The sequence below is a fragment of the Entelurus aequoreus genome, linkage group LG18, assembly GCF_033978785.1.
Source record: "Entelurus aequoreus isolate RoL-2023_Sb linkage group LG18, RoL_Eaeq_v1.1, whole genome shotgun sequence".
In the NCBI taxonomy this organism is placed as follows: domain Eukaryota; kingdom Metazoa; phylum Chordata; class Actinopteri; order Syngnathiformes; family Syngnathidae; genus Entelurus; species Entelurus aequoreus.
The window spans coordinates 12,407,460-12,419,959 of NC_084748.1; the positions used below are offsets into that span (position 1 = coordinate 12,407,460).

The 12,500-nt window shown below is 30.9% G+C and overlaps 1 protein-coding gene across 1 annotated transcript in view; it reads right to left on the bottom strand.

The window, feature by feature from the left end:
• The window catches only part of LOC133634277 (glutamate receptor ionotropic, NMDA 2A-like), a 57,884-nt gene that overhangs the window by 670 nt on the left and 44,714 nt on the right, over positions 1-12,500 (bottom strand). Inside the window, exons 8-9 of the mRNA XM_062027405.1 lie at positions 9,726-9,909; positions 5,522-6,293 (exon numbers count right to left, since the gene is read on the bottom strand). Of these exons, the coding sequence (XP_061883389.1) occupies positions 5,522-6,293; positions 9,726-9,909 (956 nt within the window). The remainder of the gene's footprint in view (positions 1-5,521; positions 6,294-9,725; positions 9,910-12,500) is intronic.

A 12,500-nucleotide genomic window follows, 5' to 3' on the forward strand; every position in this document is an offset into this window, starting at 1 on the left:
TTTACATCAAATTATGCTGACAATTTCATGAAATAAACATTTGCGAGCCAAATTCATCAGTTCAAAATGTCAGTTTGTCAGAATAATATTTTTTTGAATTCAATATGTTTAAAATTCAGTTTAAAACAATTCAGTGTATGAAAAATTCAGTGTACAAGAATTGTGTATAAAAAAATCAGTTTCAAAAAATTTTGTGTAAAAAATTGAGTGTAAACAAATTCAGTGTAAAAAAAATTCAATGTACAAAAATTCAGTATAAAAAATCTGTTTAAAAAAATGTAGTGTAAAAAAATTGACTGCAAAAAAATCCAGTGTGAAAAAAATTCAGTGTATAAAAAATCTGTTGAAAAAATTCAGTGTAGTGTAGAAGTATTCACTGTAAAAAATTCAGTGTACAAAAAATTGGTATGAAAAAAATCTGTTTAAAAAAATTCAGTGTAAAAAAATCAGTGTAGAAAAATTCAGTGTAAAAAATTCAGTGTACAAAAGTGCTGTATAAAAAAATTATGTTTGAAAAAATTCAGTGAAAAAGATTTAGTGTAGAAAAATTAATTGTAAAAAATTCAGTGTACAAAAATCTGTTTGAAAAATTCAGTGTAAAGAATTTAGTGTAGAAAAATTCAGTGTAAAAAAAATTCAGTGTAGAAAAATGCAGTGTACAAAAATTATATCTAAAAAAATCTGTTTAAAATTTTCAGTGTACTGTAGAAGTATTCACTGAAAAAATTCAGTGTACAAAAATTTGGTATGAAAAGAATCTGTTAAAAAAATTCAGTGTAAAAAAATCAGTGTAGAAAAATTCAGTGTAAAAAATTCAGTGTTCAAAAATGCTGTATAAAAAAAATCTGTTTAAATAAATTCAGTGAAAACAATTTAGTGTAGAAAAATTATTTGTAAAAAATTCAGTGTAGAAAAATTATTTGTAAAAAATTCAGTATCCAAAAATTCATTGTACAAAAATCTATTTGAAAAATTCAGTGTAAAGAATTTAGTGTAGAAAAAATCAGTGTAGAAAAATTTGGTGTAAAAAATTCAGTGTAAAAAAAATTCAGTGTAGAAAAACTCAGTGTGGAAACATTTTTTATTAAAAAAAAAAAAAGTATAAAAAATAGTTCTGAAATATTTGTTGCTTCAAAACTCAAGACCCACTTCTGCTAAATTATGGCTAATGCAATCGATCCTGTGTCAGAACCAGCCAATGGGGTGTCACATTTAAAGTCACGTGACACAGGTCTTGTCTTACTCAGGAGTGAAAAAGGCAGTTTATTCTGAGACAGGATCGATTGCTTCAGTCTTAATTGACCGTGAGTTTTAAAGCAACAAATATTTCCGCACTAAATTGTTATACACAACATTTTCAGACGCCGAATTTTTACAGACTGAATTTTAAAGCACAGTATTTTGACAAACTGATTTTTTCATTGAAATTAGCAGTAAAGAAAAACACAATTAAAAAAATCAGTTTACAAAATTCCAATGCAAAAAAATTCAGTTACATAAATTCAGTGTAAAAAAAAACAACTTTAGTAATAAGAGACAAACTAACCTCCATATGTGTGTCAAAGGAAGACATTATTCCCATATTGGCCCACTGGTAAAAAAAAAACAATATGTATCAAACTGAATTTTTACCTACTGAATTTTTGCACAGTGAATTTTTTATACTGACTTTTTACACACTAAATATTTTTACATTGAAATTTTACCCACTGAATTTTTAAAATACTGCATTTCAACAAACTGAATTTTACATACTGACTTTTCACAGTGACATTTTTTTATACAGAATTTCTACACTTAATCTTTTTACACTGAAATTTCACACACTGAATTTTTTTAAATATTGAATTTTGATAAAACAGAATTTTTAAAAACACACATTTTGCACATTTTTTTTTCGATTAAAGTGTCATCACAATTTGAAAAAAACAACTTTGACTAATTTTAAAGACAACAAATATGTTACCTTCTTTCAGTGTGAAAGAAAACTTTGGTAATAAAGACACAAATTGACTGAATTTTTACATACTGAATTTTAACAAACTGAATTTTTACATGCTGAATTTTCACAGTTAATTTTCTATACTGAAATTTACACACTGAATCTTTACACACTGAATTTTAAAACACTGCATTTTAACAAACTGAATTTTTACATACAGAATTTTCGCACAGTGAATATTTTATACTGACTTTTTACACACTAAATTTATTTACATTGAAATTTTACACACTGAATTTTAAAACATTCAAATTTTACCCACTGAATTTTAAAACACTGCATTTTAACAAACTGAATTTTTACATAAATAAGCGGTAGAAAATGGATGGATGGATGGAATTTTCGCACAGTGAATTTTTTATCCTGACTTTTTACACACTAAATCTTTTTACATTGAAATTTTACCCACTGAATTTTAAAACACTACATTTTAACAAACTGAATTTTTACATACAGAATTTTTGCACAGGGTATTTTTTATACTGACTTTTTACACACTAAATCTTTCTACATTGAAATTTTGCCCACTGAATTTTAAAACACTACATTTTAACAAAATGAATTTTTACATACGGAATTTTCGCTCAGTGAATTTTTTATCCTGACTTTTTACACACTAAATCTTTTTACATTGAAATGTTACCCACTGAATTTTAAAACACATTTTACACACTGACCTTTCACAGTGACATTTTTTTATACAGAATTTCTACACTTAATCTTTTTACACTGAAATTTTACACACTGATTTTTTTAAATATAGAATTTTGATAAAACTGAATTTTTTAAAAACACACAATTTGCTCAAATTTTTTTTGCCCTAAATCTTTTTACATTGAAATTTTACACACTGAATTTTAAAACATTCAAATTTTACCCACTGAATTTTTACAAACTGAATTTTCGCACAGTGAATTTTTTATACTGACTTTTTACACACTAAATCTTTTTACATTGACATTTTACCCACTGAATTTTAAATCATATTTTACATTCTGACTTTTCACAGTGAAATTTTTTTATACAGAATTTCTACACTTAATCTTTTTACACTGAAATTTTAAACACTGATTTTTTTTTAAAACATTGAATTTTTATAAAAATGAATTTTTAAAAAACACACATTTTGCTCAATTTTTTTTTGCTGTAAATCATTTTACATTGAAATTTTACCCACTGAATTTTAAAACGCATTTTACATACTGACTTTTCACAGTGACATTTTTTTTATACAGGATTTCTACACTTAATCTTTTTACACTGAAATTTTACACACAGAATTTTTTAAATATAGAATTTTGATAAAACTGAATTTTTTAAAAACACACATTTTGCTCAAATTTTTTTTGCCCTAAATCTTTTTACATTGAAATTTTACACACTGAATTTTAAAACGTTCAAATTTTACCCACTGAATTTTTACATACTGAATTTTCGCACAGTGAATTTTTTATACTGACTTTTTACACACTAAATCTTTTTACATTGAAATTTTACCCACTGAATTTTAAAACATATTTTACATTCTGACTTTTCACAGTGAAATTTTTTTATACAGAATTTCTACACTTAATCTTTTTACACTGAAATTTTACACTGAATTTTTTTAAAACATTGAATTTTGATAAAAATGAATTTTTTAAAAACACACATTTTGCTCAAATTTTTTTTGCTCTAAATCATTTTACATTGAAATTTTACCCACTGAATTTTAAAACGCATTTTACATACTGACTTTTCACAGTGACATTTTTTTTATACAGAATTTCTACACTTAATCTTTTTACACTGAAATTTTACACACTGAATTTTTTAAATATAGAATTTTGATAAAACTGAATTTTTTCAAAACACACATTTTGCTCAAATTTTTTTTGCCCTAAATCTTTTTACATTGAAATTTTACACACTGAATTTTAAAACGTTCAAATTTTACCCACTGAATTTTTACATACTGAATTTTCGCACAGTGAATTTTTTATACTGACTTTTTACACACTAAATCTTTTTAAATTGACATTTTACCCACTGAATTTTAAATCATATTTTAAATTCTGACTTTTCACAGTGAAATTTTTTTATACAGAATTTCTACACTTAATCTTTTTACACTGAAATTTTAAACACTGATTTTTTTTTAAAACATTGAATTTTGATAAAAATGAATTTTAAAAAAACACACATTTTGCTAAATTTTTTTTTGCTGTAAATCATTTTACATTGAAATTTTACCCACTGAATTTTAAAACGCATTTTACACACTGACTTTTCACAGTGACATATTTTTATACAGAATTTCTACACTAAATCTTTTTACACTGAAATTTTACACACTGAATTTTTTAAATATAGAATTTTGATAAAACTGAATTTTTTAAAAACACACATTTTGCTTACATTTTTTTTGCTCTAAATCTTTTTACATTGGAATTTTACCCACTGAATTTTAAAACACATTTTACATACTGACCTTTCACAGTGACATTTTTTTATACAGAATTTCTACACTTAATCTTTTTACACTGAAATTTTACACACTGAATTTTTTAAATATAGAATTTTGATAAAACTGAATTTTTAAAAAACACACATTTTGCTCAAATTTTTTTTGCCCTAAATCTTTTTACACTGAAATTTTACACACTGAATTTTTTAAATATAGAATTTTGATAAAACTGAATTTTTTAAAAACACACATTTTGCTCAAATTTTTTTTGCTCTAAATCTTTTTACATTGGAATTTTACCCACTGAATTTTAAAACGCATTTTACATACTGACTTTTCACAGTGACATTTTTTTATACAGAATTTCTACACTTAATCTTTTTACACTGAAATTTTACACACTGAATTTTTTAAATATAGAATTTTGATAAAACTGATTTTTTAAAAAACACACATTTTGCTTAAATTTTTTTTGCTCTAAATCTTTTTTCATTGAAATTTTACACACTGAATTTTAAAACATTCAAATTTTACCCACTGAATTTTTACATACTGAATTTTCGCACAGTGAATTTTTTATACTGACTTTTTACACACTAAATCTTTTTACATTGACATTTTACCCACTGAATTTTAAAACATATTTTACAGACTGACTTTTCACAGTGACATTTTTTTATACAGAATTTCTACACTTAATCTTTTTACACTGAAATTTTACACACTGAATTTTTTTAAAACATTGAATTTTGATAAAAATGAATTTTTAAAAAACACACATTTTGCTAAAAAATTTTTTCGATTAAAGTGTCATCCCAATGTAAAAAAATTAACTTTGACTAATTTTAAAGACAAAAAAATATGTTACCTACATTCAGTGTGAAAAAAAGCTTTGGTAATAAAGACACAAATGAAGCTCCATTTTGGCGCCACCTGTTGGTTGGCATGCATAAATGTATAGACGCCGCATATAAGACGACCCTTCTCCTATTACCCTATCTCCTATTAAAACATGGTGTGATGACATTTGGGGGCGATGGTGCAGCGTGCCAAGCCCCCGTAGCGGGCGGTACCTGCTGTGCGTGTAGGTGCTGTACTTCTTGTCCTTCATGGAGTGCAGGTCGGCCTCGGCGCTGTGACTGTGGTGCAGCAAGGTGGCGCTCAGCTGCAGGATGGGCGTGTCCGCTTTGTGCGAGTACGTGCTGTCGGGGGGGAACAGGTCGGGGGGGTACGTGAGCTCGTCGCTGCCCCCCTGGCTGTCTCGCTGGTACGGGGGCGCCGACTGGAGGCTGGCCTGGTCCGAGTCGATGGAGTAGATCTTGGAGGCTCCGCCTCCTCCTCCGCCTCCCCGCTTCCTCAGCTGATTGATGGGCTTGAACCCGCCCCTCGGCGCCATGGAGTCGGAATCTTTGTGCGACGGCGGCCGACTGGAGCACTCCGAGATGTCAGAGTGCGGCGGCTCTTCGGGAAGGTAGCGCTGGCTCTTCATGGATGCGGGCCCCAGCGTCGCAGTCGGGCTCAGGCCGGCACCCGGCGCCGGCGTCGCCGCCACCGCCGCCGCGCCGGGTTGGGTCTTCAGCGTCTCCACGCTTTTCTTCCACAGAGCACGAGGCTTGGACGGCGGGCCGGCGGGCCCGGCGAGGTGGGTCTTGCCGTTGTCGTTGGTGATGGACAGCTGCGGCTTGCTGGGGCTGGCCTGGTGGGCGGGGCCTTTCGGGTGGGCGGGGAAGGGCGCCGCGTTGTTCAGAAGGTTCTTGTGGCGCCCGGTTAAGGACAGGAAACCCCGCGGACCGCTGGCGTTGCTATAGAGACCGGGACCCTTTTGAGGCAGATGGAGCGAGTTACCTAGGAGACGAGGAGAGAAGCACCTCAGGCGAACATGTTTGCACGAAGCCCACTTTGCTGGTACATCATTGTGTGTGTGTGTGTGTGTGTGTGTGTGTGTGTGTGTGTGTGTGTGTGTGTGTGTGTGTGTGTGTGTGTGTGTGTGTGTGTGTGTGTGTGTGCCATCCCATGTCCTTCTGATGGCGAGGCGCCCACCATGCACGTGGAGCGTGTGAGAAAGACGCTACAACACCACAGTCAAGAACATTTCGGGGTTTTCCCACATTTCCATCGTCCAAAGTTGTAATCCACTTTTTACACAGGTGTGGTAACAGGCTTCGCTACACATCTGACTTTTGTAGTTATTTTTATTATATTTTTTTTTAAAAGATATCTTTCATTTCCAAAACTATTAGGGCTCCCATCAATTTTGGACTATATAATAGGTCCCAAAAATTGCGTGTTTTTTCTTGACCCGGTATTAAGCACTGTATAACAGATAAACCACAGTAACTTTGACTATATATATATATATATATATATATATATATATATATATATATATATATATATATATATATATATATATATATATATTAGGGCTGCAATTAACGATTAATTTGATAATCGATTAATCTGTCGATTATTACTTCAATTAATCGATTAACAATCGGATAAAAGAGACAAACTACATTTCTATCCTTTCCAGTATTTTATAGAAAAAAAACAGCATACTGGCACCATACTTATTTTGATTATTGTTTCTCAGCTGTTTGTACATGTTGCAGTTTATAAATAAATGTTTATAAAAAAAATAAAATAATAATAATAATAATAATATTTGCATCTGCGCATGCGCATAGCATAGATCCAACGAATCGATGACTAAATTAATCGACAACTATTTTTATAATCGATTTTAATCGATTAGTTGTTGCAGCCCTAATATATATATATATATATATATATATATATATATATATATATATATATATATATATATATATATATATATATATATATATATATATATATATATATATATATATGTATATATACATATATATATATATCAGGGCTGCAAAATCGATTAATCTGTCGATTATTACTTCGATTAATCGATTAATAATCGGATAAAAGACACAAACTACATTTCTATCCTTTCCAGTATTTTATAGAAAAAACCCAGCATACTGGCACCATACTTATTTTGATTATTGTTTCTCAGCTGTTTGTACATGTTGCAGTTTATAAATAAAGGTTTATAAATAAAATAAAATAATAATAATAATATTTGCCTCTGCGCATGCGCATAGCATAGATCCAACGAATCGATGACTAAATTAATCGACAACTATTTTTATAATCGATTTTAATCGATTTAATCGATTAGTTGTTGCAGCAATTAACGATTAATTTGATAATCGATTAATCTGTCGATTATTACTTCGATTAATCAATTAATAATCGGATAAAAGAGACAAACTACATTTCTATCCTTTCCAGTATTTTATAGAAAAAAAACCAGCATTCTGGCACCATACTTATTTTGATTATTGTTTCTCAGCTGTTTGTAAATGTTGCAGTTTATAAATAAAGGTTTATAAAAAAATAAAATAATAATAATAATATTTGCCTCTGCGCATGCGCATAGTATACATCCAACGAATCGATGACTAAATTAATCGACAACTATTTTTATAATCGATTTTAATCGATGTAATCGATTAGTTGTTGCAGCCCTAATATATATATTAGGGCTGCACTACAGCTATATATATATACATATATATATATATATATATATATATATATATATATATATATATATATATATATATATATATATATATATATATATATATATATATATATATATATATTAGGGCTGCAATTAACGATTAATTTGCTAATCGATTAATCTGTCGATTATTACTTCGATTAATCGATTGATAATCGGATAAAAGAGACAAACTACATTTCTATCCTTTCCAGTATTTTATAGAAAAAAAAACAGCATACTGGCACCATACTTATTTTGATTATTGTTTCTCAGCTGTTTGTACATGTTGCAGTTTATAAATAAAGGTTTATAAAAAAATAAATAAAATAATAATAATAATATTTGCCTCTGTGCATGCGCATAGCATAGATCCAACGAATCGATGACTAAATTAATCGACAACTATTTTTATAATCGATTTTAATCGATTTAATCGATTAGTTGTTGCAGCCCTAATATATATATATATATATATATATATATATATATATATATATATATATATATATATATATATATATATATATATATATATATATATATATATATATATATATATATATTTATATATATATATATACGTTAGGTCAAGAAAGAACACAGAGGCTAATTCATCCCTATTAGCCTGTTTCGCAGGTTTCCCTGCTCTTCACGGGTGTTTATCACATTTTACAAAATCCCCTGAAGAGCAGGGCAACCTGCGAAACAGGCTTGTAGGGATGAAATAGCCTCCGTGATGTCACGTTATCCATGTGGAAAAATGCATTTTTAGACAATATGATTTGCCTGAGCAGGACAGATTTAAAAGAAAAATTATTACATTTTTTTTACTTGGGACTTTCCGCGGGCCGTAGTTTGGGGACCCCTGTCTTAATACTCGCACGTTTTGTAGATGGATGTCCGCTGCTATATATCTGCAATATATATAAAAATCACGTCCACATCACAGACATGCTGACAACTGTATATATATATATATATATATATATATATATATATATATATATATATATATATATATATATATATATATATATATATATATATATATATATATATATATATATATATATATATATATATATATATATATATATCCATTCATACTGTAAGGACCAGCTAATATTTTATGTTTGTGTGCTTTGGATTTGATGTCAGTTTTTCCGATGTTTACAAAGACACCGTCCGTGCCTGAAAGGTGATTGGTGGAGAATGAGGAAGTGTTGTTGTCTGAGACCAAAGTTTTTTGATTGATTGATTGAAGCTTTTATTAGTAGATTGCACAGTACAGTACATATTCCGTACAATTGACCACTAAATGGTAACACCCCAATAAGTTTTTCAAATGTTCAAGTCGGGGTCCACGTAAATCAATTCATGGTACAGTCTTTGCACGGGAGGTAAAACCTGTTGGAATTGTGCCCTTTGTTATCGTAACATGGTCTCTAATCATTTGACAAGCTTGATCCTGTTGAACTAAGTAGGTTAGATTATGATTATTGAATACAAATACAAGGAAGAGTAGGATTATTAATTCAGTGTTAATATCTGAGTAAAGCTTAAGAACCCCTGCTTTAAAGTGTTAATTAAAACTGTCATATGGGACCTTTCGTGGAGATTTGAAGTGTGTCCTAGAACATGTGTGTGTGTGTGTCTGTGTGTGTGTGTACCTTTGCCTGACATCATGTCCATGATGCTGGGCTGCACCACCACCGTGTTGCGTTTGGGCGAGGACAAGGCCATGGACTTTGCCGACTTGAGCAGGTGCAGCATGTTGGCCTGAGGACTGAAGTCCAGCTCCGGGGATTTCTTCTTCATGTCGATGTGAACGCCGTGGATGCAGCTCCAGATGCCCTGAGGAGGAACCACAGCCCCCACGGTGAGACGCCCGCTCCGCAAAGAAAGTGCGCCGGTCTTTGACCTCGTTTTTTCAGTTTTTTTGGGGTGTTTTTTTTGGAGCAACTTGTGGATGATGTCATTTGTGCGATGATGTCATCGCTGCCTCTGAGTGCAAGGAGATGTTCCTCCTGGAGCCACTTAACCTCCAGAGTGTCAGAGCGAGAGCAGACGCACATTGCACGCTTTTTGTAAAACACTTGATGTGCCAAATGTTGCTCGTCTGGAATAAAAGCTCTGCTGCACACACACACACACACACACACACACACACACACACATGAATAATGAAACATCATTTGTGTGTGTGTGTGTGTGATGATGCACCCCGCCCACGCACACGTGACCATCTTTTTTCTTTAAAGACGTGTGGTCCTTTCTGCAGCCCGCAACAAGAAACACATCAGAGCCTCAGCTGGACTCTGAACGGTCATCAGCTTTCCTCGTTAATCTCGCACCTCTATGAGCTCACACACACATATAGTGGTTATCATTTGGTATGGGGACCAAGTTTTTGATCATCACTTGAGGGGACCACCCTTTCTACAGGTTGTGGAGGCATTAAAAAAAAAATGGTGTAAAATGGCCACTGCCCTGTTAGCTCATACACGTCTTTAAATCTGTGGATTGATTGAAGTAATGTGCTGATCATTCTTACTGGGGACCCTGGGGAAAAAGAGTTAATATGGTTCATGGGGACCAAATTTAAATCATTTTGCATAATTCACACAAATTTGTACGTGACTACTGAGGACCATTTAAAAAAAAAAAAAAAAAGTTGAAATGAAATATGACATGATGCTCAGAATACAGCACTACAGCTGTCCTCTTATAGGAAGTTTCACCACTTAAATGTTCAAGCAAATCCTGCATCTTCTGTGACATTACTGAAAACTGCTATTGAGCAGTCATGAAGTTGTCTGCAACTCCAACTACCATATATAGAAGGATGGAAAATTCTGAATGTGAATCATACTTTAAGGCAGGGGTCACCAACCTTTTTGAAAGCAAGAGCTACTTCTTGGGTACTGATTAATGCGAAGGGCTACCAGTTTGATACACACTTAAATAAATTGCCAGAAATAGCCAATTTGCTCAATTTACCTTTTAACTCTATGTTATTATTAATAATTAATGATATTTACACTTAATTGAACGGTTTAAAAGAGGAGAAAACACAAAAAAAATGACAATTAAATTTTGAAACATAGTTTATCTTCAATTTCGACTCTTTAAAATTCAAAATTCAACCGAAAAAAAAGAAGAGAGAAACCAGCTAATTCAAATCTTTTTGAAAAAATAAAAAAAATAATTTATGGAACATCGTTAGTAATTTTTCCTGATTAAGATTAATTTTAAAATTTTGATGACATGTTTTAAATAGGTTAAAATCCAATCTTCACTTTGTTAGAATATATAACAAATAGGACAAAGCTATATTTCTAACAAAGACAAATCATTATTTGTTCTAGATTTTCCAGAACAAAAATTTTAAAAGAAATTCAAAAGACTTTGAAATAAGATTTAAATTTGATTCTACAGATTTTCTAGTTTTGCCAGAATAATTTTTTTGAATTTTAATTATAACAAGTTTGAAGAAATATTTCACAAATATTCTCCGTCGAAAAAACAGAAGCTAAAATGAACAATTAAATTAAAATGTATATATTATTCTTTACAATAAAAAAAAAATGTACTTGAACATTGATTTAAATTGTCAGGAAAGAAGAGGAAGGAATTTAAAAGGTATATTTGTTTAAAAATCCTAAAATCATTTTTAAGGTTGTATTTTTTTTCTCTAAAATTGTCTTTCTGAAAGTTATAAGAAGCAAAGTAAAAAAATAAATTAATTTATTTAAACAAGTGAAGACCAAGCCTTAAAAATATTTTCTTGGATTTTGAGTTTTGTCTTTCTTAGAATTAAAAATGTCGGGCAAAGCAAGACCAGCTTGCTAGTAAATAAATACAATTTAAAAAATAGAGGCAGCTCACTGGTAAGTGCTGCTATTTGAGCTATTTTTAGAACAGGCCAGCGGGCTACTCATCTGGTCCTTACGGGCTACCTGGTGCCCGCGGGCACCGTGTTGGTGACCCCTGCTTTAAGGTAATAAAGTTTTATAATCATGCTGTATGGAAATGTCATCTTAAGGAACACTAAACCAGATTTTGTTTTTGGAAAAAATATATTAGTTTGAACTAAGGATGAATCACAGTACTATTAATGCCAGGATAACAAATGTTTCACTTTTTCAAGAAAATTAATTTTCTCTTTTACCAATATTTGAAACACGTAAACAAAGTCACCCAAATTTCCCTGTTGTGGGATCAATAAAGGATTATCTTATCTTACCTTAAACCACAGAAATAAAATACAAACTCAATTAAACTTTTATTTTTACTTTTTATTAGAGATGTCCAATAATATCGGCCGATAAATGCTTTAAAATGTAATATCGGAAATTATCGGTATCGTTTTTTTAATTATCGGTATTGTTTTTTGTTGTTGTTTTTTTTTTAAATTAAATCAACATAAAAAACACAATATACAC